The 27,956-nt window shown below is 46.3% G+C and overlaps 1 protein-coding gene across 2 annotated transcripts in view; it reads right to left on the bottom strand.

The window, feature by feature from the left end:
• Positions 1–1,951: 1,951 nt before the first annotated feature.
• The window catches only part of arvcfb (ARVCF delta catenin family member b), an 89,663-nt gene continuing 63,658 nt past the window's right edge, over positions 1,952–27,956 (bottom strand). For both annotated transcript variants that reach the window (XM_080004349.1, XM_080004350.1), the window contains 7 exons: positions 13,421–13,548; positions 10,852–11,002; positions 10,563–10,755; positions 8,675–8,786; positions 8,476–8,563; positions 6,782–6,876; positions 1,952–3,562 (listed from right to left, as the gene is read on the bottom strand). In XM_080004349.1, coding sequence (XP_079860475.1) covers positions 3,557–3,562; positions 6,782–6,876; positions 8,476–8,563; positions 8,675–8,786; positions 10,563–10,755; positions 10,852–11,002; positions 13,421–13,548 — 773 coding nt within the window. In that variant the 3' untranslated portion in view covers positions 1,952–3,556. The remainder of the gene's footprint in view (positions 3,563–6,781; positions 6,877–8,475; positions 8,564–8,674; positions 8,787–10,562; positions 10,756–10,851; positions 11,003–13,420; positions 13,549–27,956) is intronic.

Raw genomic sequence — 27,956 nt, 5'->3', positions numbered from 1 at the left:
CTTTAATTCACAGGCATTGTCCGCTTCAAGTCTTCACAACTAACACAGTCTATATAAGAGAAAACACTCGCTATATTTACATTTTATACTTCCCTTTCTTGAATTTATAATTTCATATTGTAATAAACTCCCATTTTTGGATTTGCATTGCATTTGCATTTTTGGAAGATTCTATAATGTTTTATTATGTTATTGTAATGCACATTGACAATTGAAAATATTCTCCACAATGAACTTGAATAAGTCAAGACTGGGCAAACATTGGCTAAAGTGTGACTAAATGACTACATATAGATTATTGTAATTATCATTAATTATAGTTGATTACATGTATTATATAACTGTATTTTATTTTTCTCCGCCTAGGAGAGAACAACCTGGCCCGTGGCCCCCTGGGTAATTTGAGTTTGAGACCCCTGCAATAATGACTTACAAAGCTTGGGCTCAAATTCAGAAACACTAGGCTACAGCAGGAGGCTCATTTGACATTAAAACTTGATCAACCAAAATTGGCTGGCTGGTTTAATTTAACACAAAAGGTCAACCTTTACAACTAAAATACAACTAAATATTGTAGTACGTAGTAGGCTTTGGTAGCTCTACAAACTTTTTAGCAACATAGGCTACCGGAAAGTGTTATGGCGAGAACCCTGCTGCCACCCAAAGGAATAGACTAGAAAAGCATTATGTTTTGTCAACACTTTCAATTTTGACGTTGATTTTGGCCGTCTAAAAACTGTCAATTTTCCCATGTTAATAATAGTGGTATTTTGAACACGTTCATTTTGGCCGTCTAAACGCAGACATTTGTTCTGTGTTACATGGTCTATTTTGCCTTGTTAAGGAGTATTTTCCCCCGATGACTTCCTATACCCGGACGCATTCGCTTTTTTAACTTATGCGACAAGTTTCGGTCCGATACTACAACCGGAAGTTAGGTCAGTGAAATGTTTTAATTGGAACCGGGCTCAAAATGAAGTAATATAATGGTACACTATACTAAATAATGATGTTATTAACGTTAACCATGGATGTCACCACATCCACTATCAATAAATCTCTTCTTATAAAAGTGAATTGTGTGTATTTTAATCATTTTTCACACTTTACAAACACCATATAAAGGAAGTTTTAAACTCTCATCCGTGGATAATGGTCAACTCGCCGTTGTTCCCTAAAAAAAACAAGCTCTCCCAAATCATCCGGTGGCCAGAGGGGGGAGGATCCGACTGTCAGATGCGGATATGGATTCAGTGTGAAGCAGGCTTAAGGGAACGTGAGTCAAGTTTGCCATTTAAGCGACCTTTCCAGACACAGACATAATGGTTCTGACTCTCTCTCTCTCTCTCTCTCTTTCGTAAATACTACGTTTTTTAAACCGTCCCCCCCACTCCGAAACCTATACGGTAAAAAATTGATTTATATGTCATTGAACATAATCTGATTCACTTTCTTTCTTTCTTTTTTCTTTTTAAACACAACGCGAGGCGGCTATCATCCAGTCATTGCCTTTGTCCCACATACGCGCGTCTATCTTTAAGTTCTCTTCCTCCACATGAACGACATTAATATCCATTGACACCACTGAAAAGAAAAACAAAAAAAACGACCGAGAACAAAACAAAATAAACAAAAACAAAACCAAAGTGGCACTTGGATAGAATAGAATATAAACATCTGTACAATTTCCTTCATGCTTGCGTGAAATATATATATATATATATATATATATATATATATATATATATATATATATATTTATTTATTTATTTATTTATAAATGTATTTATTTATTATTTTTTGTTTGATTTTATGATGCATTGGTGAACTCAAAGGATGGTTCTTCTGATCAGTAACTAAGTGGGAGATGTGGGAAGGTCCAGCTCTTCCTGCTGGTTCACGTCGAGCTCCTCTGACCCCTAACCCCTCCCTCCCCCCAACTCCGCTTGTGTTTGGTCCGGTTCTCACGGCCTCTCGGAATAAAGGTGTTGACAGGCACCTTCTTTTTCTTTGTCGCTTTTTTCGCGACGGCACAAATATAAATAGGTCGTTTGTCGCGGGATTCCAACACACACCAGAGAAGAGGAGGTGTTTGTGTGTGTGTGTGTGTGTGTGTGTGTGTGTGTGCGTGTGTGTGTGTGTGTGTGCGTGTGTTCACAAACGTGGAGATTTGTTATCAAACGGAGCTCCTCTCCACACGAGTATACAACCAGCCAACCCTTGCATTCTTTCCTCCGGCCGTTTTTCGGTTTCACTTTTTCGTCACGACCCTGATATACATTTGTAGAAAACCGACCAAAAATATAAAACCCTCTAGGATGGTCCTCTCCACGGCACCTGCGTGCGCTCCTCTCCTATACAACATGTGGTTTATTAACAAAACTTCTTATATCCTCTTAAATACAATTTCCTGGCTTACATTCGCCACGCCGCGCCCCAACGTGACTTCTCTAACGCCCGACGACGCGACAGTGGAGATACTCGTGGGAACTCTTGTAAAAAAGATGGACCATGGATCCAACGACCTCTGGTGACTTCAGAAGCATCGCAGCGGATTTCACTCTTATTTATTTGATTATCATTTTATTTTTTTTACTTTTCTATCTTATTTTATGAAACACAGTGAACCAAGTGGATCGGAAGTCTGTGCGAGCAGGCTGGTGTGAATATGTGTCTACCCATATGCTACAACTCTCCATCACTTTCTCTGTCTGTCTGTCTGTCTGTCTCTCTCTCTCTGTCTCCCTCTCTCCCTCTCGCTCTCTCTCTCGCTCTCTCTCTCGCGTGCCCTCCAGTAACCGCGCCAAATGCCCTGCCCCCCCAAGAACAAACCGTTCCACCTCAAGCCAACCTTCAATCCGCAACCACACCAATTCAGGGAAATCCCGAGTCGGAAAATAAATTGAAATAAGCGCGTAAAAATAAATGTGAAAGGGGGCAGAGCTATAACAACACTGTATCTTTTCACGCCTCAAGTACAAACCCGGAAAAAAACGAAAAAAAAACAAAAAAAAAAACGCACTAAATGCGAAAACGGCTGCTTCCAAATCGAAACCGAAGTTCGAAAACTGAATTCAAAAAGAAAAAGAGAAAGAAAAAAATAAATCATCCGCTCGCCCGCCCACCTCACCCGTTCCATAATAATCCACTTGCGCTCGACAGTTCTTTCCTTCCGTGTTTCGCATCCGTCACCTCCCGTGCTCCGTCTTCACACGCCCGTCACACCGGGCGTGGCCATATGAGAACGCTTTTATTGAATCCGTCGTGTGTTGTTGTTGTTGTTGTTGTTGTTGTTGTTGTTTTTGTTTGTTTTTTTAGTTTTTCTTCCATGTTCGTTTTTTTTTTTTTTTGTTGTTTTTTTACGTTTTATTTTATTTTGTTTCTGAAGCATGAAGGATGGGTCGCCGTTGTGAGTTTTAATTTTTTTGTGTTATGGTTAAAAATCCTCCGTCCTTTCCGAAGTCCAGCTGGACGGTCAGATGAGCTCCGTGTGTAATGGCAGCGGTGATATGAGAGGCTCCTCCTCCTCTGGTTCCGATGCTGCACCGTTGGAACGTTACGCCTGAAGACAGTTGGAGGAAATATTAAAGGACACATATATCTTTTTTATGTTATAAAATAAAAAATAAAAAAAATGCTGAGGGGTTTCATTCCAAAAGACACCAAATCCATTGAAGAGGGAAAAGGTTGACAGTGAACTCATCATTTCGTTTTTTTTCACAGTGTTTTGTGCATTTTTTTAGGCACCCGTTTTTGACAAACAATGGATATTGGCACCAAAATTTCAAGCTTCTCTTAAAGTTTGATTGCTGGAAATTCTCTTTTTGCCTCAGTTACCCAGATTCCGTCCTTGTCAGCGACTATATCCAAAAATCCTCCACCTCAAAACTTTTGTTTGCGTGGTCACGATATCTTACTGGAGATATCGGTCGCTGGTTTCTCACCAGTGGTTTCCTTTTGGAATGACACACCTCGACATGACAGAAATCCCGGAGCTTCGCATCACAACACTGTATAACGTCGCGTTCAGATGACAAATGGAGGACGAATGTTAAACATGCTCGATGGTATGGCACATTTAAATGGCAGCGGTGAAACATCAGCGTGACACGTTTCTACTCATCCTCCTTTGTTATCTCCTGTCAGGACCCAATTCCAGGGCCGTTTCTTGCTATATGGGGACTATGTGGTTGCACAGGGGCCCCGAAACCACCAGGGGGCCATTTCAGCCTTTTAAATATATATATATATTTTTTAGTTGAATGGGTTTGCGAAGCGCTTGGAGACTGTATTGTGATAATACAGTCAATAATGCAGATAAGTGCTGTACAAATACACTTGACTTGACCAGTATCACTTGGGAGCCAAGCGCCCTCTTATTCAGTGATATGGCCTAATTTATCTTATTTATTGTTTTTTTTTGGAGGGAAAGGGATACTTTTATATGTTTAGTAATTATCAGTTGCAATGTTTGGCCTCAATTTGATTCCTTAACAAATTTGTTCCTAACATTTAAAAGAAACATCAGGAGTTTCTTCGTGTAGGGTATCCCCAGTGTTTCCTATTTATTATCATCTTCTGTAGGTTTGAATTGTTGGGCTCAACTTCAGATGCTTGGTTTGAATTTCACAGAAAAAAACACATGTTGAGAGTTTTTTTCCACAGATCTAGCCTCTTTTCCCTCTTAGAGTGCACCAGGTTGATGCATTTAATTTTGAAATGTACGGCCCCCCGGACCGCCTTTGAGGGTTTGGAATCCCCCCACCATAGTTTCACAAGATAGGGGCCCCCAAACAGCATTTTGCATAGGGCCCCAAAAAGCTAGAAACGGCCGTGCCTGACGCCTAAACGCATATATACATTTCTGCTCGGAGCGATGTTCACGGAGGAAGACAAGCTGCGTGAAGGGAACGAGGGAGGGTCAAAGACACTCCACCCAGACCCAGAGCCACGCCCTACCCAGGCTGCTCAGAGGCACAGCGTGAGGGGAGCTACTGCTAAACACTGCAAACGACTAATGGTGGAGGATAAAGCGGGGTAGTTCCGTTTATCATTCAGATATTTTCATTTCAGTTGACATAACGCATTTTTCATGTAATCTTAGCGTGAAAGTATCACGCTAAGATGGTGGGGAGTGGTTTAAAAGCACTGAGTACATTTTAAATCACACAGGTGGCACGCTGGAAATGGATGAGCGGGCCCAAAGCCAATCCACATCCATCACAGTTTCCACGGCGCCCGATCTGATCACCGCAAGTGATTGCGGATCGATACCGACGGGTTAAAACGGCTGTTCAATCTCATTACGGACGACAAAATAACAATAAAAAATAAATGGAGAGTTGACCGAAGCCAGAAAAAAAACAGGCTGCGTCGTAGTTGCTCGGGGCAGATCGATGCAGCAGAGCCATTTTATTTATTTATTTGATTTCATTTTGGAGCTCGGCCCAAAGGGAGCAGAGACCCAAGGTTCCCGCGGCTCCACCGGGGGTGTTACAGTCGCGAGTGAGGACAAAGACACAATGAGGGATGAGTGGAGAAGAGGAGGGCACACAGCGTGAACAAAGGAGGTGCTAGAAGCTGCGATGGAGGTTGGGGTGGAGGTGGGGAGGTTGTTTTCGTCGTCGTGGTGTTTGGTGGCGCAGACCTACCAGGCATGCATTTAGACCCAGGAGTCTACAGGCTGGGGCTTAACGTCACAGGCGTCCACCAGACTGACGGCCGGCCTGTTACTCCTGATATAGTGCTTCCTATTTGTGTCATTCTGTGGCCGACAGGTTGTGTGAGGGTGGGGGTTAAAACCAGAACCAAAACCAAACAGCACCACACACACACACACACACACACACACACACACACACACACACACACACACACACAAAAGAGATCAACAAACTCCATTAATACACACACAACCATTTGGGGGAAAAAAAGAGACGGGCATCGAGGAAGCCGGTGTTAGTTCCTTGCCTCAAGGAAGCTTGGGGAACAAAGTTCAACGTGATTTCAAACAGCATAATGGAACATGCCAATCAGTGTCAAGAGGGAAGTTTCAACAGCCAAGATGCATCGCGAGTGGGCAGACAACTTGAGATGAAAATATATACACTGTGTATTGATGTCACTTCCAAAGATCCTTCACCAATACCACAGCGGCGCCTACCATACGCCGTCAGGCACAAGTTGGGGAGTATTGCGAGTCATTTTGAACTTTGGATTTATCAAGGTCGCCGTATAAGCTGCCATTCAGTGACATATGCTAATTTGACTTTGTACTTGTTCCCCTATTCGTCCAGGGCTTTGACGCTGTCACTGGTCTTCTGAGGGTTGTTGTCGGCCTCGGTAAATAATTGTTTGGCCTCGTGCACGACGGACGGCCACTTGATAACGAAGCGGCTCCGTCGTCGTCGTCGTCGCCGCCGCCGCCGAGGTTAGATCTTCGCGTGGGGCGGGGCTGCCACTCCTTTTTAGATTCATTTGCCCCGGCGACTGCAAAAGGGCTACGCTCATTTATCCGGTGGCTCTCAGATCTAAGGGTGGCCCAGATGCGGAGCCGGCCGTGGGGGGAAACATTGACCGGGAAGGTCAACTTTTAACCTCTTCTAAAAAACTCAACGTGGTTATGAGTTTCTAATGAGGGTCTACCACCGAGAAACGGGAGAAGAAGGCGTGTTTAGATCAAGCATGGAGAGGTACAAAGGATAATTGATTAAAAAAGTAGAAATCTTTTTTGCCGTGACTTAGTGTGTGTGTGTGTGTGTGTGTGTGTGTGTGTGGATACCTTTAATGGTTCCCGTTCTGTGGGGTCCACTGAACCGTCTCCTGTCTTTGTATACTTGCAGTCCTTGTCTCTCTGGTCGATGGTGGAGTAGCCGTCTAATGAGATGGAGAACAACGGCACCACTTAGTGCCAGGACACACACACCGGCAAACTTGTTGTCGGCGTGGTGTAACACGGCATTTGCAAATCATTCTCAGCATGTGATCGAACCCGCCTGCAACGGTTGGTGTATCCGGGGGAAGTGGTCAGCCACAGGTCAGCCACAGGAAGGCGTAGATATGTTTTAATGAACTTTTGGTTAAAATACATCAGGGCCACTCTAATCATGTGAGGTGCAACAGTTGGAAAGCAACATGCTCTACCCCTGCCCTTGATTTGAACAAGGCTTGACACCGCCGGCGTTAAACGACACGTAACCGGCAGAGGCGTCCGATGAGGCAAAGCGTGACCACCTCAAACTTCTGGACGAGGCTCCAACAAGGCCATTTCAAATGATATTTGGCTTCCTCCTCGCAGCTGGTTAAAGAGACAGCCGTTTCACGACTCTAAAAAGGCTCAACATAATCAAAATAATTATCTGACCGGAAAATCAGCTTGCGCGCTGCCTAGGATAAAAACCATGTGTCTACCAAAAAGCCATTTAATAGAGAGAAAAAGTCATCCGTTACCGCTTATTTCTAATATTAATCGCACACATCACGGAACTCACTCAACGCACAAACGATCATGTAAACTAGAGCTCAAATTGGCTTTTAACTACAAAGCATCAAAGCTTAATGGATCTCTCTGATACATTATGCATATTATTTTTCATGGCATAACAACCTCACAACCGTCGGCCATCTGCTTCATTGTGTTTAGCTTCCATTTAAGGGCCCAGCTTTTTACAAACATCTTGCAGAGAGAGAGGGGTCTTGCATAGAGACTGGAATGTACATCATTATCTTAATTGACACCTTTCACGTGAAATCCGATAAAAAAAACATCCCATGCTGTGTTAATATACTGTGAGATTTTTCCGACAGTCAACGCCCCTACGGCTGGACAATTTTTTTTCTAAACCTTGTCGACACGTGTCGGCCCGTAAGTTCTTCTTAGCCTAGATTCAGCACTTCCCTCCTTTGATTGATCTGGAACATCTGTACGGAAACAGATTCCGATAATGGGCTGGGGGTGGGGGGAGGCCGTCGGAGGAAGAGCCTCCTCCCCTGACTGGAGAAAGGGGCGCTCATGCAAACTGTGGCTCTTACCTGGACCCAGCTCGTCCATAGGTATCATATCACCACGGCCACATTTCCTGGTGCCTGAAAAGCATTCATATGCCATTTGTACACGCACATTTGTGCTGCTTGTCAGGGCAATGGACTGGAGCCCAGGCTTGAACGATCGCGAACTGAGGGTAGGCAGGAATGGCAGACGTGAAACATGGGCTGGTACGTTTTTTGTTTTTTTTTTAAAGAAGAAGAAAATAAAAAACGAAAGGAAAGTAAAAAAAAAAAAAAAAAAAACCCTATGCTATTGACTTCTCCTTTGACACGGTGTTCACTAGGCCCAATATAGCAACCAACTCCCTGGCTCGTGCTTGCGTGACCTTTCCTACACACATGGCCCCCAAACCGCCCCCGTCTCTCAGAGCTTCTCGCATGGGGCCGGCAGGGCCCATACGAGAAGGCTTACATACGGCTCATACTGACCTTGGTTCTTCTCCATCAGGGGCAAAGTGGTGTCGTCGTAGCCCGGCTTGCTGTTCTTGGCCGCCTTAGGGGTGGCAGACGCCGTGGGCTGAGGAGGGCAAGAGTCGGAGGACTGACCTTGATTGATTATTCAATTCGGGATTTGAAAACTCATCACACATATTACTGGTGGCAGGATGTTATACGTTTCACCGAGTACCTGGAAGTGGCTCTTGTTCCAGCCGTCCTTGGTCAGGGTGTTCCTCAGGTCCTTGTAGCTCCACACCGTCTGCAGCACGTGCGACGCCGCCTTGGTTTCGCGTGCCGATTGGCTGCGGGCGGGAAGATAACGGAGAAACGGCCGCCACCATTACAGACAAACAGAGAAGATTGGGCGGTATCGGCCCGCCCCTGCCCCAATCAAACTCTTTACTCAAAGCCGTAGAGCCCCCGGAGCCGCTTTAGGGTCTGGCTTTTAATTCACAGTCCGATGGGTGCGTGTTTCCTTTCATTATCTCGCTCCGAGCCACTGGTGTTAATTATATGGGAGGAGGAGGGGTTTTTTTTGTAGGTTTTTTTTCTTCAAAAGAAGGTCAATCTGGTAGGGAGAGGGCTACTAGCTGATGAATGAAGTACTTGTAATCACGCCGGAAAGGCCAACTCCTCTGATCAATAACTTTCAAAGGCGTCGTTTGATGTTTGGATTGAAAGTTTCCAGAGAGTGCGACCATTTGGTGCCACCCGTTTCGGGAAAGGGGCGCGGTACCGATACGAGCGCGTCCGACCCGTCGGACGTGTGAGACGTGGCGCGCCCGTTTGCGCTCGTTTTCCAGTCACGTCAACTGACTTTTTTTTTTTCGGAGGTTCGAGTGCTTTCTCATAACAATGGCCTCCGGTTGTAAAAGCCATTAATTCATGCACGGGGTGCAGCGGATCTCTGCGCAGATTCAGGCTTGTTAAAAACTAGAAGAGCAGCTCATCTGATGGCTTTAGGGGCAAGCTAATAAGGACACTAATGACGCTAGCCGCATTCAGGGTCACATAATTACATGCAGAGAGACACAGAGATGGATTCGTTTCAAGAGAATATGAGCGTATACAGCCCGGGTGCACAGCCACGGTGTGATGATGTGCATCTGTTTCCTCAACGGTACAAGAAAATAATATTCTGTTGCAGCTCCTAGAACAAATGTATGAAACTATGGACCCCTAGCTCTGCTTCGAGGCATCTTGCCCCTCTGGGCAATCTGTCGAGGGGCGGATGAGAGAGTGAGTGAGGAAGTGTTGCCGTTACGCACAGTGTTTTGTTTCGTTCCGTAAGGAAGCGAATGGCAGAGCACGATGCTCAATGCGGAGAGGACGCGTTGCTCATGAATATGTTTATCATGCCCAGACAATGTGCTACCTCGATGCCCATTCACGCTTGAAAAACAAAAACGCGCCTGATAAAATGAGCAACATGGGGCCCATGGGGCATCTAGGGGCCCCATGCCCCCCCCCTAAAGTAATTTTCAAAGTGGACGTGAAGTCTCTTATGGGGTAGAAAAACTATAGATTATATAATTCTTTTTGAAGAATTTGTTTTGAATATTTTTATTGCTCTTCCCTTGCCCTCAAAAAAAGATCAGCGATCAGGAGTTTTATTTCTCATTTAATTTATTTTCTATAAAAGGCAAAGGATGAAGGATTTTTTCCTTTCATTTGGTTCTGTGTTTACTCCCCGAAAAACATTCCAATTGCTTATCGGCTTTCATCCCCGAGTTGAGTCGACACCGGGCGGGGGGAAAAGCTAAGCCCGGGTTTCGCTTTTTGTCTTGTTTATTGCTTAAGAACAAGAGCTGCGAGCTTCTGTCTTCTTTTCGGCTTCACCATATCTCCGTTTCTCACCTGCAAACGCCATGGCCGACACAACTGGCGACTTTTGAATGAAGGTGTGGCCATGTATGTATAACAACATGATAATAACACGAGGAAAAAACAACCAGAAACGTCCAGAACAGTTTGTTTCCGTCTCAAAAACAAAACGGCCGTGAGGGCGGAAGATCTGTCCTGGGATAGTTTCACCCGACCGAGCCACTCAACTGCCATCCTTGATTCACTTCCTGTACCTGGTTCTGTTGATGGCCACCAGCTTCTCTATGGCCTGGGCCTGGATGAGGGAGCGGGCGTTCTCCGAGCTGTCCGTCACGATCTCGTGGATGGTGTTGAGGATGGCCACCACCGTGTCCTCCTCCAGGTTCTTGGCGGGCCGCTGCTGGCCGCTGGGCAGGTTGCTCACCAGGTCCCGCATGGCGTAGCTTCCTGCGGGGCCACCAAGTAAACGTTTGAAAAGAGTGAACCGGATCGAGGCCTGGAAAGCCCGGCGGGGCGCCTCGTTTAACATGGTGGCACCCGTACCGATCAGGTCCTTGTTGCGCCGATCGATGGAGAGGTTGCGCAGGGCGATGGCCACGGCCCGCACCACCTTGTCAGAGTCGGAGCGCAGGAGCTCCACCAGGATGGGCAGGCCTTTCTCCTTCCGCACCGTGGCTCGGATGTAGTTGGACCACTGCAGGGCAGAAGAGGGATGCGCAGACAGAAGGATGGGAGGTGTTTTTTGAATTTTGTATTTGATATTTTAGACCTCCTGTAGGGAGAGGGGAGTTAACAAAATGCACTTCTTAATCACAGGCTGTGTTTATTGAGCACATTCTGCTGTGGGAGAAGCTGAGGATCGTCTTTTGGTGGAGACTTTCCTTTGTAAGACAGAGATACATATTTAAAAATACAAAATACAAACAGTGGATTCCACGCCACACACACACACAGACACACACACACACACACAGGCTTGTACGGAGGTATTGTTCAAAACCGTGACAGTGGAATTTGTAGTTGTATAAAATACAAAATGTGTATCAGTAAATTTGAAACTTGTAGAATTTTTTTTCTCTTCCGCAAACACAACACACAACACACAACTCAAATTCTTCACTGCTGGTGCAAGAATCCTATTCTACAAATCCCAAATTAAGAAACTCATACACTCACATTTTTGCGACAGCTGCTGCAGCGAATATGGCGCAAAACATATTCACACACCTGCATCAAAAAGTTGCACACCCGTAGAATATTTTCTCAAAAATACATTCTTTTTCCTGCATATTTTTGCAGCACAGACACATGTTAATAACTACAATTGCTTGAATATGCTGCTACAAGTCCCCAATGCAGTTTTTTTCGCTCACAATTGACAAGTTCCACACACTCTCAGTTCCGCACCACATATCTCAGTGAAATGTGTGACAAAAGTGCCTGTCCCTTGGAGCCTGAACGAAAAAAAACCTCCAGCCTCCAATATTTTTCCGTGCAACACAGTACAAAATGTAAATCAATGCATTTCAATTGAGAGATTTTCTTCGACTTGAGATGGGCGGGGGGCATGTGGAAGGAGGGGGGTGCGGATACATGCACACACCCTCTCGTGATTTATACGTCAAATTGAACTGTATATAAACAAATGCAACAATTTTTGCCCCAGACCATGGATGTATTAAAATTGAAAAGGCATGCGTTTAAATTAAATTCTGTCCTCTGTCACAGCTGCCGGGTTGTTTTGATACAATAATACCACATATACTTGGCTCAGTTAGATTACTTTGCAATGTAATCACGTGACCACATTTAAATATATGGAATTAGCTCCATAAACCACTGGATTACCTCGAGGAATCCGTTTAGAGCAAGCCAAAAAAGACCAAACCTAAAATTTAAAGAATGTTATTTAAATTGCAGCAAAAACATGTAAGTATTTAGTCGTCAACAGAACTGGAATAAAAAAATCTAGAAGCCTTCGTCGAGACTACAACTAGAAATATTCTTTCCACTACCAGGGAAGCAGACACGGAGTACACAGCCGGGCGGAGCGCATCGGCTATGCCGAAAGCGGGCTCCCCGGGCGTGATTAATCTAAACTTTTAAACAGCGTGGGCTCTGAACGGACATGCAATATAATTTGTCTCAATTTAAACATCAATGGATTCGTATTGGCTTTTACATTTTTTTTTTTGAAACACAAAACTTCTAAGCTTGACATGAAAGGGCTCTTCTCTGCTGAGCAATGGACCCCAAGAGATGTAATTAGGCAGGCGACAGATGCAGAACCACCACTAGGTGGCAGTAGAGGGCCTGGAAAGCAGCTGTTAATCCACAGGTTAAGAAGCAGTGAACTCGGAGGATTTCAGGGGGTAAAACCCAGATATCCTCCGAGGAGGCAGGGACCTGCCATGTCCAGCGTGACGGGCTCATAGCTTCCACCTGCTCCCGTAGCCCCCACCTGCTCCCATAACCCCAACCTGCTCCCGTAGCCCGGCAGGAGTTCTGATCAGCCTCAGCAGGGAAGGAGTAGAATCGGGAGCGGAGAAAGTAAGGGGTCTCTTCATCAAAAATGACTACTGTTTGATTATTCAAAGTGCAACAACAAGTGTTATATTTCAGAATTGGCATCTTCATGTACCTATACATACACACACACACACACAGTCAAACACACAAACCCACCAAACATTCAAATTACGGTGCAGATAAAGCAACTACTGCAGTGCCGCTTCTCCTCGGAGGAGGAATGAGCCCAGGGAAACAGGAGGGTTGCCAGAGCTGCTGATGAATACAGAGTGTCAACAGATATGTTCACAGGGTTACACATGGGTGTTAAAATGTACTCTGGTATTCGCTTTAATTGTCCAGTTCAGTCCCAGAGTGATGACAACTCTTTACCCAGGGACTGCTGGACTGCAGAGGAAGCCGCCAATGTACAGTTGCACAATGGGAGTCATTGATACGGTAGAAAAGTAGTGGAGGAACCCAACCTCACACACACGCACACGCACACACACACACACACACACACACACACACACACACACACACACACACACACACACACACACACACGCACACAAACACCCCAACCCTCCCGGGGACTCACGGTCCACTGTCCAGCGCTGAGGTTCTGCAGAGCACCAGCGGCGGCCTCCAGGGTGTTGTAGTTCTGGCTCTCCGTCAGCAGAGACAGGTAGAGGCGCACCACCTCTGGCTGGTACAGCAGCTCGAAGCCTGCGGGAAATCACGCGGAGAGCGCGCGCACACACGCACACCCACACACACACACGCACGCACGCACGCACGCACACACACACACACACACACCCACACACACACCCACACGCACACATAGGTTAGATTGGCAAGACAGACAAGGAAATTAGTGTCAGTAAAGCTACAGTCCAATACGTTTGTTGTTGTTATTTTTTTCTCTTCTGACACATTGCAGTTGACCAATAAGCGTGCAATTCATCCCTCACAGCAGTGCTCCCCAACCTTTTTTCTACCAAGGCACACTTTTTACGATAAACTAATCCCATATCCCTTTAACCACTTAAATCATCAGAAACATTTCGAACTATGCTTATTATTATGGCCAATGAATAGCGATGCAAGACTCGCTAAGGATTCGTTGGTAGCAAACAAAAGTTTTCAAATGAATGAATCGGCAGTCGGGAGCCACTCCGGTAAAAGAGTTGAGAGGCGAACGAGCGTGTCTTTAATTCATAAACTGAAAATGATTACAGAGGACTAAATTAAAGTCCAAGACAAAGAACTAAGGCCAAGGCGTCTGGCACAATATATAATCTATTATATACTAATATATACTAATATACTGTTGTCCTTCCATCAAAATAAATAGTTTTGATAGAATGAAATAATTCTTGTGAGAATTCCATTGACAACTCAGAGGCCCATCGACTCTTCTGACCCTCTTCATCGTTCACAGGAAGTCCTCCCTCACTCAACGTGCATCACACCAAAAAAAATCAAACGACTCACGAAAAAACATTGAACCTTTTATCATTATTACATGATATTATTACATATCATTTAGCAGACGCTTTTATCCAAAGCGACTTACAATTATGAAACACTGACGGACGCAGCCATCAGGAGCAATTAGGGGTTAAGTGTCTTGCTCAAGGACACTGCAGCATGCTAGCAGGAGGAGCCTAGGATTAAACCAGCGAGCTTTAGATCACTAGACCACCAGCTCTACCTCCTGAGCTACCATCCCCATTACAGAGCTATTCTGGCTGGAACTGATGAATGACATGAATTTGTGCAGCCCTGCAATTTTGATCTTGCAGCACAAAAGCAATTTTCCATTAGTATTATTTTTTTAAGTGGAATTTTCACACTTCACAAGCTCTCACGGCACACTAGTGGGCCACGACACAGCGGCTGGAAAACACTGCCTTACAACAGAGATGACGGCCAAACTCTACACAGAGAACAAAGTGACAAGACCGGGCGAGAGCAATCAAGGAACCCGGAATGGAGTTTCAACAACATCAGCAGCTATTATCAGATGTGGTAGAGCCAGGGAGGGATCTATCGATAGAGTTACACCCCTCCAGCCTCCCCCCCATACCACCAATAGTTTGAGAAAAACATAATCAATGCAATTAAAATGCACAAGAAAAAAAAGAAAAGAAAAGAAAAGCCCCGAACAAAATAAATCAGGATTACAGCAGGTCACCTTCAGCCAAGGTCACCTTCAGCCCACATTCATGGCTGGAGGCAGAGAGAGAGTCACTTCCGACCTCCTGCGCTGTGCGATACAACGCGGCTACAGCTCAAAAAACACACAAATGCATCGTGTCTCAACGTTTCTGCCAGCAAGACGGCACGACGAGGCAAAAAATTATTCAATCTACAGGAGCGAGACTAAAACACAGCAAGCATGGCTGCGCACTTTTTTTTCGAGGGCTCCAAATTGCACAAATACAGATTTTTAGAACTGGTGGTAGAGGTAACTAGAGGTAACTAGACGGTAACTTTGTTTGGAAAAAGAGGGATTGTAAAAAGATCCGTTTTTTACAGACCGAAGCGCGTAAATTTCATGTCCTGCTATTCATCCCAGCCCCGACTAAACAAGGAACTTGCTGTTCTCCCCGTAACTTGACTGCATTGACAAAACCCTAGGTTATGTGCGCAAGAATATTTTAAGGAACGTCATGTGATAATGCTCAAGGGGCGGACGGGGCCCTTCAGTTCATATGTTGAGGCATGGGGGAAAAAAGCACTCTGTTGTAATAACAGTGAGGCTTGGGATTAATAGTGGATGGCGTGGAAAAAAAGAAAATCGATACAACTGTAATTTATCTCTATTCGCTTTTTACTGAAGAAAAGAAAAACAATAGCGAAGAAGAAATTTGATGCAGCGCGAGCTCTCATGGGAATCTGAACTTGGCACTTTTCACTGAGGTTCCGATATCCAGAAACATAAAACACCCCGACCGTTAACACCCAAGACCTTTTTGCACGACTATCTAAGTTTGTGTGGGAGAGAGGTTGCCAGATTGGGAGCGTGCTGCTGTACCTTCCAAGAGGGCTGTAAAAGACATCTTCCAATCACCAGACGCTTGGCCACCGCATGAATAGGAATGCGCACATGGATAGAATGTAAAAATATCACACAAGATCACAGATACTACCTCACACACTACAAACACAGTCAAACCCAACCCTTCATCAGCGAGGTGTAACTAACATTAGCCTCGTCCCCCCAGCGGCTATGTTAGTGTGTTGCCGTGGCAGAGATCAGAGAGAACGATGGCCTCCTAAAAGGGCTCCTGCTGTGCACCGCTTCCACCCTGAGCCACAGGGATGTACACACACACACACAGGCACACGCACACGCACGCACGCACGCACACACACACACACACACACACACACACACACACACACACACACACACACACACACACACACACACACACACACACACACACACACACACACACACACACAAAAACACGCTCAGCAAGAGCTCTGAGAGGGAAAGGGGGGATGGCATGTGATTTTTCAAAAAGTAGAAATGACGACCGTCACGCAAACTCCTCGAGGCGGGCACAGGTCAATTAGCGAGAAGGCCGGCAGAGGAGAGGAGGGCCTCGGGAGAGCCGGGCTACAAACCAGAGGTGAAGCTGATATCCTGTTGATGGAGCGATGCGCCGCCGCCTCATGTATTTGCGATCATGTTAATTGGGTTCAAGCGCTTTCACTATTGGCTGCGATTAGGGCTGAAGAGAATGGGCCTGACAGGCCGGGAAATGGTAATGGATTAACTGGCAGGTCGGGTGTGTGGCGAGCGCTGGTGTATATAGTCAAGTCAAGTCACACTTTATTTATAGAGCGCATTTCATACCAGGGCAACACAATGCGCTTTACAAAGAATTACAAAAAAGAAAGAGAGAACGTAGTTGTCAGCCGGTCATTACAAAAGAATGCCCCTGAAACAACAGCAACAAAAAAAGCAACAACAAAGACAACAAAAACAACAGTAAAAGCGACTCCAGCCACAGTGGCAGCAACAGCAACAGAAAACAACAACAGCAGCAACAACAGCCACAGAAACAGCAACAACAACAGCAGCAACGCACACGCAAAGACGTCACCGGAACCGGAAGTGGTAGCTCTCACCGGAACTGGAAAGGTCACTCAGGTTAGAGATGGTTAAGTCGAGGTATAAGGTTACGTTAAGTGAGGGTTTAGTTTAGGTATAAGTTTAGCAGCAGCAACGACAACACCAGCAGCAGCAACGACAACACCAGCAGTGTCAATACCAGCAGCAGACAACAGCAGCAAGAAAAAGGGGGGGGCAGACACAAACACTGCAGACGTGCACATTTGAGACGAGGCACAACCAAGGTGCAGGGATCGTCATATGTTGTGTGACCTGGGGAAAATACCGAAAAATAACTCAAAGATAACTACTTCACCAAGGAACACCAAATAACCCCAATAGGGATCATAGACCAAATAATAGGACAGTTTGCCGAGGCCTCCGGCGGTAAGTGAAAGCGGTAATGATATCCGAGTTAAAAAGTTTGTCTACCACGCCCAGGCACGTTACAAGTGTTGTTTTGGCACAATTTGATTAAAATGGAATGAAAACTAAAACCCAACACTGCAAGCGACGGTGAGACAAACAAACACACACCTCTGTGACAGTGACTCAATTCTCAGATCCTGCCAGATCCCGCAGTCCTTCCAGGGCAGCTCAGTGGAATGAGGCACAACTGGACTCACGCACACACACACACACACACACACACACACACACACACACACACACACACACACACACACACACACACACACACACACACACAAGAAACTGGCGCCAACCCGTCAAAAATATCAATTTGAAAAATGTGTACGGGTCACTTCCAGTCCACGGACAGAGTTATGGGATACAATCTCATGTATCTCCCAAGGGAGTGGTGGGGGGGGGGTAAAACAATGGGATAAAAAAAAGTCATAGAAACAAATCAGCCAGAGACGGTTGGGTGAGTTACAGAAACAGAGAAAAAGAGAAACAGAAACTCGGAGAGATCTGGAGAGACAGAGGTGTGTGTGTGTGTGTGTGTGTGTGTGTGTGTGTGTGTGTGTGTGTGTGTGTGTGTGTGTGTGTGTGTGTGTGTGTTTGTGTGTGTGTGTGTGTGTGTGTGTGTGAGGTCACATTAAATCTCAATGAAACACGATTTAAACAAATAAGGCTGTTCCCAAACTTGAGCCACCGTATCTCTCCGGTAGCATTCGCCGTTTGAACCTCATGTTTAACCCCCTCAAGCCGCCCCGCCTGCTGTCTTTTTATAGAACTTTACGCCAGAGTTGGAGAGAGCGGTGTGTGTGTGTGTGTGTGTGTGTGTGTGTGTGTGTGTGCGTGTGTGTGTGTGTGTGTGTGTGTGTGTGTTTGTGTGTGTAGGGGGTGGGGGTTAAGGGTAACGGCGCTAATGAACAGTTTAGCTGCATGGTGGTGGAGGATTGGAGGGAGGTGTCGTGGCTAGAGCAGCACATCATTAAAAGTTGGAGCGACTCCGTCGCATTGTCAGTGGCTGCAAATCGAGGGGGGTCACAAAACGTAAAAAAATAAAAGCAGGTGGGTGAGGAGGGGTGGAGGCGAGGGCACAGGCTAATTAAAAACAAAACAACGACGCAGGAAATTGAACATCACTCTCACCGGGGTTTGAGGAGAGAAATCACTCTCTTATTCCCTGGGTTCACGGTCCACACAATGGGACAGAAACAGCAAGATGCTGACTGTGTTAGTGGAAATGGACGCAGTGTTAAATGATTTGTTTCTGTGGTGTGGGGTTGGTGTGGTTTGAGCAGCCACACCTGACCTGGATGTAGGTGATTGGGTGAGAGTGGCTGCATACCTGTTGCTCGTTGGTTGGTCTAACAAGCAACAGGTTAAAACCCCCATCCCCACACACACTCAGAAGAGGAGTGTGTGTGTCTCTTCCAGAACTATCAAAAGCCGAGGACATGAAGGCCCCTTCTCTGCCATCGAGGACAATTACAAGCCTCCCTTTTCAAGCGAATGTCTGCTGCTGTCTTAGGGGAGTTTTTCCGTTTCCCTGTGCAGATGAGGCCGTTTAGCCCCCCGCTGTGCCACCTCAGCTGATGAAGGCTTTTCAGGCTACAGTCGAACGCTAAATGCTCGACGCTGAGCTTCCAAAAGTGCCTCGCACGGGTCCAGAAGCGAGCCTTTCCAGAGCCGCACCGAGGGGTGTGCTCTGCGACACCTGAACTGCAGCAAAAAAAAAAAGAAAGGGAGAGAACCTTGAGCGCAGCCGTTTCACTTTGTGCCGTGGTTCCAATTGGGATTTCTGCAGCTCCGCTTGAGAATGTGCCTCACGGCGAGGTGGCCAATCACAGGATCAAAGGGAGTAATGCGCAGTGTGTTTATTTCCAATGTTTTCCTTCACTAAAGTAATAGTGTTTCTTGGTCTTTCTTGGTTGAGGGGGCACGGTATCTTTATTTGGAAACCCTTCTCAGGGTGCGATTTTGCTTTCCCCGCAGAGGGAAAACTATATTGGCGTCTTATGAGACTTCTCTTTTCAGAGCACTTAGAGATTGACCCATTACATCATGCTGTTCTGAATTAAATGGCTGCCAAATTGACTGTGAAACATTAGTTTGATCGACTGAAAATTACAATTCTTCTTTCTGCTTCATAGAGAAGAGACTGTCCCACGGGATACTGAATACAGGGACAGGGTTGTGTATCGTTACGTTTCCACATTTTCATTAGCGTCACACAAAGTTATCGATTCTTTCATTTCTTTTACCACTTGACAGTCTATTCTATTACTTTGACTAAATCGCCTCTAAACTATGTCTACGTATGTATCTGCCCATGAATATCTCATCTTCTCAAGCAGTGTCTCATATCCTCATGTGGGCGGGGGGGGGTCTTTTGTGGGGAAGTCTCCGAAAGCCAGAATCGGGTTTTGGTAGAGAGCCAACAGACCGCTCAAGCAGCGTGCAGAGCTGCTTCACCGTGTTCATCACAAACACAAATCCCGCAGCCTTGAACCCCCAAACCTGGCACAGTGCTGGTGTCACGCTCGTACCTGCTGATGCACAATGAGAAATAACCTCATGGCCGGGGGAGGTAACAGAAGCCACGCTCAACCAATTGAACTACACGGAGAGCTGAACCCCTAAGCCCCGGGTGCAGTCGTGTAGTGCCGCGCTATATTGACCTACAAAGTAATCGAACCTCGTGAGGGGCCGTGTTCGTGAGGGGCTCTACCCATCGAGCTACAAAAGCTACATAAGGTGTGCTCATCCTATTCAGCAGCTGGAGGAAGGTGTACGGAGTCCGTTCTAGGAGAATATGAGCTGTTGGGAAGCAGAAAGGAGCGGCCCTACCGCGAGTTGCTATGGGAACCTGGTACCAGCGCCTCTAACAAATCTGTTTATTAGACGGCAGCCTTAAGACACTGCACTCAGCTGGCAACTGGAAGCAGCGTGGTGAAAATGAACTCCCCTGCCCTGCTGTGGATGCCAATTTTACGTTTGATATGGCTGGCGTATTTATTCAGAGTTTATAGCATGTGAGAAGGTTGAGCTACCGAAAGAAAAAGGGCTACGGCATGATAGGCGTTGGATTAACTGGTACTGCCATGGAACCGGCTTCCTGTGTTCACGGTGAGACCACGGAATTCAAAAAAAGTCTGATGACTACTGGAGGGTAATGATAATAACATGAGTCATGAAGTGCATGACTACCCAAAATCACAGGCAATTCAAGGTCACGCCTCTTCCACCCCGCCTGCCTATACTCCCACAATTCCATAGCCAGTTGCTTACTTCAGGTCCACCGCTACCCTGAGGGCTGCAATTAGTAGCCAGGTTCCGCCAGTGTGTAATATCCATGGCTCTCTTAGACGCTTGAGTGCTACGGAATAGAGGCAATTGGTGTCTAGATGTGTGTGTGTGTGTGTGTGTGTGTGTGTGTGTGTGTGTGTGTGTGTGTGTAGGCATCACCCTAAGTGCCTCTACTCTTTTACCAGGCAAGTCACGTCCGCACCCAGACACAAATGAAAGCAGAAACTCCAGCAAACACCTAGAGTGTACGGGGAAGCAAAAAGGGAGAGAGAAACAGAGAGGGGGGGGGGGGGGTAGAGTTCCTATAGAGAAGAAAGAACACTTTGTGTTCGCTGTCTGGCAGTTTAAGTTATTACCTGATCCTGAAACAGAAAAGGGAAAACAGCTGAAGTTGTCATGAAGCCGCATCTCCATGCAATATTCCAACTTCCATGAACAGCTGGTGTGCTGCAGCATATGCTGAGGCTCTGCTGGTAAACGAGGGGAGGTAAATTGTCATTCCCAACAGGCAGCTGCCTCTGACGGGGGATTCTGGTAAAAAGGAAAAGCAGAGGAGCTTTTTGTTTTAACATTGGGTATTGAAAAAGAGAAGAGGGAAATTGGGATGTGAGGGACGACAGAGAAGAAGGTGAATTTAGATGTATAGGAGAGAGGGGTACAAGTAGGAGGATAGGAGAGGACAAAGAGGAGAAGAGGAGGGAGGAGGGGAAAAAGGTAGGGGGAGGAGAAGCGGTGAGGTGAAAATCAAAAAGAAGGAGCGAGAGAGGCAGGTGCATAGGAAACAGGAATCGTGACTGCGCCAGCGAGGCGGCATGGACTAGAGCTGGGAATGCATTATGGCTGATGGGACACACGTCCCGCTAGCAGACCATGCATGGATCATGTCTGCCGTCATGGTAAGGTGGCTGTGGCGAGTGGGAGCGGGTTGCCAAACTACTGTCAAAAGGAAAACTGCTCTAGGAATGGGGTTGCGCTATACATCAGGGGCCCTTTTCCAGCCAATGGATTTTTTTACTGATATTCCGAGAGTGGAATTGACCACCAAAATGATAGAAAGTCCCACCTCCCTTAATTACTATAGAATCCCATCCAATAACACTGCCTTCCAGACAAGCCATCCAACAGCACCCTTTAACCAATTTCCTATCATTGTCAGTTATTCACAGCTTTGTTTGCCAATTTGTTAAGCACGGATATTCATCATATGTCATCATATGGCTCTTTTGCAAACGGAGAATTATAATCCTTAATCACAGACAATTATGTAAAGCTTTGCTCTGCGGCGGTTACGTCCATACAAGAAAAAAGGTTTTAAATCACTATTCAAAAAATTTTTATTTTAGCAGTATTGGATATTTTGTTACATGCACCACCTGTTACAACACAGCATTTAGCAGTTCGGGAGTAAAATATCGGTGAGTCTTCAGCATCGATTACCTTCAAATTATACATAAACTTGGCCATAACTATTAGATTACAGGTACTCCTCACTTAACGCCCTTCCTGTTTAACGACCGTTGGGCCTTAGGACCAGCTCTGTGACCAGTCTGAATTGTACAATACCACGAGGTCTCAGCGTCAAGCATCTCATCGCACATCACCCTTTATAAACTAAATACACTATATATACATTATATACACTATATATACTATATACAGTATATATGCTACTATATACACTATACTGCATATACTTTATACACTATATATACTATACACACTATATACATCTCATCTTATCGTTCTCAGTTTCAGTCTCGTTCCCCAAGTCTGTCAGTGTTCACTACACTAGCGTTCGCAATGGCCATGCCCCCTTAGCCTGAAATAACGGCTGGTCCTCGCTTATCGACCAATAAGCTTAACGACCTGGTCATAGGAACGGAACTTGGTTGTTAAGTGAGAAGTACCTGTATTATCGTTTGTTAACTAAGTACAGTATTGTATCTCCGTGTGGGATACAATACTGTACAAGAGTGTGTGTGTTTGTTTGTGTTGGTCTTATTGTCTTTGCGAAATGTGTCACTGCCATCGTACAAACTGCACTTAAAAGGACATACAATGGATTGTTTGGGAGTGTGAAGGTGGGGATTTAGGGCTTAAACTTAAGAGATGGATAGAGGATAAGTTGAGCCTACAGAAGCCCTACGGGCCAAGGTTACACAGGGCCAGGACCCCAGGATCCCAGGAGCCTGGGAGCCTGGAAACAGGGAGCTCAAGAAGAGTTTGTGCAGGTGGTGGAAGAAAATGTCTCCAAGGCTGCGGCTGGAATGCATGATGACGCCCATGATGCCGCCTGACAGGGGGAGAGATTTCCACTGCCTGCCTGTGCGTCGGCAGCCATCCCTCACTCGGCGCTCTTCTCCCTCAGAGACGGGGGCCGGCCCGACGTGATGGACACCCCGGATTAGGCCTCGCCCAGGAGGGTGACAATTCCCGCTCCATTCTTATTTTTCCCTCCGGGACACATAGCAGAGCACATGCTGCGGAAAATACACAGGAACGACCATCGCACACACACACACACACACACACACACACACACACACACACACCCAGAACACTGGCAGTTGTCATTCACAGCGCGTGCACCGGCCCCATAAGGCGAACTGACCCACCTAGGCCTGTGCCTCTAATGACTGACTTAGTTTTCACAGGCTATTCTCTCTCTCCCCCTCTCTCCCCCGCCCCCTCTCTCTCTGCAACATTGTGATGAACAACACTGTATATAATAGCCACATAATACCATCCCCCTGGTCAAGGGCACACAGTGTGCATGTGTGTGTGTGTGTGTGTGTGTGTGTGTGTGTGTGTGTGGGTGTATGTGGGTGGGTGTGTGTGTTATCGAGAAAAATACAGGGAGAGAAGGAAAGAGATGATAAAGTGTCTTAAAGAGAAGCTTGGGTATTTGTGATAGTGTGAGTGTGTGTCTGTGGATTAGTGAGTGGATATGTGCATTTGCAAAAGAGTGTTAAAGAGTCAAATGAATGACAGTGGGGATTAGTGGCGTTAGCCAACAACAAAACAAACAAACAGATATATGAAATCACTCCGCTCGACACACTCTCCGTTTTCCTTATACGCAGGAGTAAACCTCGGCATCCCGGCACACAAGCTCACACCCGGCACTCCCGGCCCCCGGCATGTTTGACCTCCTGCTGCCTGTTAGGTATGAGCGCAGCGCTCCCCAGAGAATGTTTCGGAGCTCCTTGTTCCCAATAACGTGCACTAATATTCCACTTATTATTTACGGTGAGTGGAAAAGCCAAGAGGTTCTTTTCTTCGGTCCCCGGGCTCCCGCTGCAACCCCAGCAGAGCCAGACAGTACGCAGTTAATCTGCTTTTAATTAGATTAAAGCGTCTCTCACAGAAACAGAAAAGCAGAACCCCTCCCCCTGCCACCCCCACCTCCACCTCCATCGTTAATGCCTAGAAGAAACAAAACGTGTAGGAAACCCTCCTAGCTTCAAATGACACTCTGAAGGGCTTTGTTGAGCCACTCGGGTTCAGGCAGACAAAGCAGAGTACCACGGTTAATCACGTGAAGAACTTAAAAGTCACACATCTGGGGATACCGCCATTGTCTATTCCAGTGTTTTGCAACCACTGTGCGCAGCTCACAGGTGAGCTCACCAGGTACAGGTTTGCTGCAAAAATGTTTCCAATTCCACTTCAAAAAAGAAACAATGCGACTTTGTATTGCGAGATCAAAATTGCAAGGCTGTACCAATTCATCTGATTTATCAGCTCCAGACAGAATACTAGCTCTGTGTAAGTTCTTGTCTCTTCATTCATTTGATTCAATTGGTTTCATGCACGGTGAGCGAGTCTAGGGAGGACTTCCGGTGAATGAGAGTTAATTATTTTCAATTTGTGAAGTCATTTAAAAGAGTTGTTCGCGACAAACAAATGCATCACAAACTATGAGTAGGCCATTGTGGTGTGGGGATGGTGTGGTTTGAGCAGCCACACCTGACCTGGCTTTAGGTAATTGGGGCCCCAGGATCAGTGTGGCTGCATACCTGTTGCTCGTTGGTTGGTCTAACAAGCTACAGGTAAAACCCCCATCCCCACACACACTCAGGAGAGGAGCACATGTCATGACACATGTTCATTTGCTCCAGGGCTTATTTCAACTAGCACACTCTACAATAAACTGGTGTGTCTACAACCCTGTCGTCTGTGTCTCTGTGGTCCCTCAAAATGCCACTTGGGTGGCGGTTGGTAGGTGAAATGGCCACACTGGCACCTGAACAGGGACTCTCTGGCACGGGGAAGGGACACAGCAGCAACCCTCTCCCGACTGGCAGCAGCAGCACCCAGGGTTTCCGGCGGAGGACCGGAGGAGAAGCAGCCGCAGCAACCACCACAGGTAACCGCTGGGAGCTAGCTGCACCACCCAGCAGCCACCGCCGGGACCATCCAGCAGCCCAGCAGCCAGGCCACCCCTCCAAGCAGCCCCCGCAACAGCCAAGTCTGGCCACGCCTTCACCAGCCAGCATAGCAGACCAAGGCCCCACACTCCAGAAGGGAGGAGGGGGAACTCTGTCATCACCCTGGGGGGAAGGAGCTGGTCTTTACATTTTTTTGGGACATTTATTGGTTTAAGGTATGGGAGCCCTATTTCACAGTCTGTATTTTAGGTATAGTAACCCTGTGTCAGAGTCTGTACTTTAGTTTTTTTTTTTCTTTTTGTTCTCTGCTTAGTTGGGGGCGGGGGTATAGGTTTCGGCCAGGTATTCTCCCTGGCCTCAGTTTGGTGTCGGGGGTACGTGTTGTGGGGATGGTGTGGTTTGAGCAGCCTACCTGACCTGGGTCTAGGTAATTGGGGACCCAGGATCAGTGTGGCTGCGTACCTTATGCTTGTTGGTTGGTCTAACAAGCAACAGGTAAAACCCCCATCCCCACACACACAGCCCTTTCATGACACTTGTGCATCCAGGGGGCAGTGGCTCAGGAGGTAGTTCATCTAGAAATCTGAAGATTGCCGGTTCGATCCCCGGCTCCTGGTAGCATCCTGATGTGTCCTTGAGCAAGACACTGCTCCCCGGGAGCCGCTATTTGCCGTGTTGTAGGCGAAACAGCCACAGTCATAATAACAAGCACAGTTCTACATGGTTCTGGTGGTTTTCTGTGGTTAACAGGATTCCTTGTAAAAAGTATCTATTGCAAACACTGCCTATACAATGGCAAGCCTATCCAGGGCAAGACAGCGGTAAAAGATTCTATGCTAAGTGCTGATATGAAGTGGTGCGATCACCTATATGACAATGTAGCTTGTCCAAGAAGACATACACACATCACACACATACTTAAGTACACTGGACGATAGTACAATAACAGACTAAATAATGGAACCCCCTGTGGAAAATTTTAAGCTGCCCGCAAACACAAGAGCATTCATGCCCCCCACACTACCTCTCTATCTCCCTCACACACACACAGGCTAATCCACAAGGAGCTCGAACTCCAATTCCGCCAATGATGAGCCTCTGTCAGACCTCCCAGGGTTGCTGTATATATCTGCACCTTCCTGCACTCCCAGCACAGCACAACACAAGGTGGTCCCGCTTAAATTGAACCCTCTTGCTTCTTCTTTTTGTTGTGTTTTTATTGCATTATCTCTTCTCCTTTTTTCCTACACATCCTCTGTGAAATGGCTAATGGGAGGGAGGGGGTGGCAGATTTGGGAGTTCAGCAGCTAAAATGCCATGCAGTTCAAATAGTTGGCTTTTGTTGGTTGCTGTTATCCCCCCCACTCCCTCATTGCTTTGCAAGGATAAAGAAATGGCCAAAGTGATTGTCATGTCAGTAGCAGCAAGTCCTTGGGAAATTGTAGCAGTTATTTGCAGTAGCAAAGGAAGAACACAGAGGCTGAACGTATGTATTCAGAAAAAGTTTGGAAAAAGGCTATGGGAGACGAGATCAGCCACAGTGCACAGGCCGATTTCTTCAATACATAGACCCATGACATGCACATCAGACACTCAAAACTAAAATTCTAAGTGCAAAAACACATGTTGTAATGCCTCATATATACTGTGGAGTAAACACTATTATTTTGAGATTTTGAGAGTCTGCTTCAGTCATAACTGCCTTTACGATAAACTGCCTTTACGAAACAGTGGTGAATGCACCCATCACCTTCTGGTCTGTCTTCCACTCTGGAACAGGTTGACAGTGGGTCCTGATGGTCTTTGTCCCATAACAGCTTTGTGCGTCCTGTCAAGGAGCGCACTGGGAAAATACAGAATCCCTGCCAACCTGACCCCTGAAAGCCAACTGGATTTGGCTTAATCGCTAGGGATGCCTTTGCTCTCTCCTCCTCTCCTCGCCTGTCAGCACGACAAAGATGTTCAATTTGAACATTCCATCCCTCCGCTGACAGCGGACACGTCGACGGCCAACACATGCATAGTTTGAATAGCAATCTACAAAGTGTTTAGTGTACGTGTGTTTCTATTTCTTTCTTCCCCGACTTTCAGAGAAGTACAATTAGGGCCAAGTATGCCATCATGCTGTTGTGCACATCACATTACACGCTGTCATCGCCCAGAGCCTGGATGGGGTTTCCATTGAACGTGACGGTATACGCTTTTGAAAGCCGGGGGATTAAGTTTTGTGTACATGAGGATATAATATGACATGTGTTTGGCCATAGTGCTGGCATGCTGAGGGCGGGGTCATGGTGTACATTGTAGGATAACATAAAGAGACTGTATACTGCGCCACACTGTCTGGACAAGGCCGTTAGCAGGGTAGAGGTTTGCGAGGGAAAGATATAGGAGATGCTGACCCCGGCAAACAGAGAAGTATTCTGTGTGTTCACATGTCGTGTTTACGTGACTTTGAGGGTGTTACATCTGACCCTTTACGTATGTGTCTGTCTGCATGTGCGTATGAGTGATAGAAATAACCGTTTGACGTCAACTTGACGCGTCTAACCCTTGTGTGAAATCTGACAGAGGGAGGAGCTGGGGATGACGAGGCCTGGAAGTGATGTGCTCTGTATTCCAAGTCATGGAGGCCAGGAGACCCCCATCTCTATCTGGGTGCGAGATTCCACACTTGCTGTAACTGACAAAATAAAAACAAATATAAAAAAAAAAGAAGGAACGAAACAATGGAGACTTCCCTGGAGGCAAAATTCATGCTTGAAAAACTCAGGATGGGGAGCACGAATGTAAATTATTCATTGGGTTATGCCGTAACTCGGGGGGTAATGTAGGCGTGGGCCAAAAAGAAAGCATTTTTCCGTCCCGTTTGAATTGCGCTACTTCAAGGC

Source organism: Zeus faber, assembly GCF_960531495.2.
Source record: "Zeus faber genome assembly, chromosome: 7".
In the NCBI taxonomy this organism is placed as follows: Eukaryota; Metazoa; Chordata; class Actinopteri; order Zeiformes; family Zeidae; genus Zeus; species Zeus faber.
This window is presented reverse-complemented; position numbering and strand designations above follow the sequence as displayed.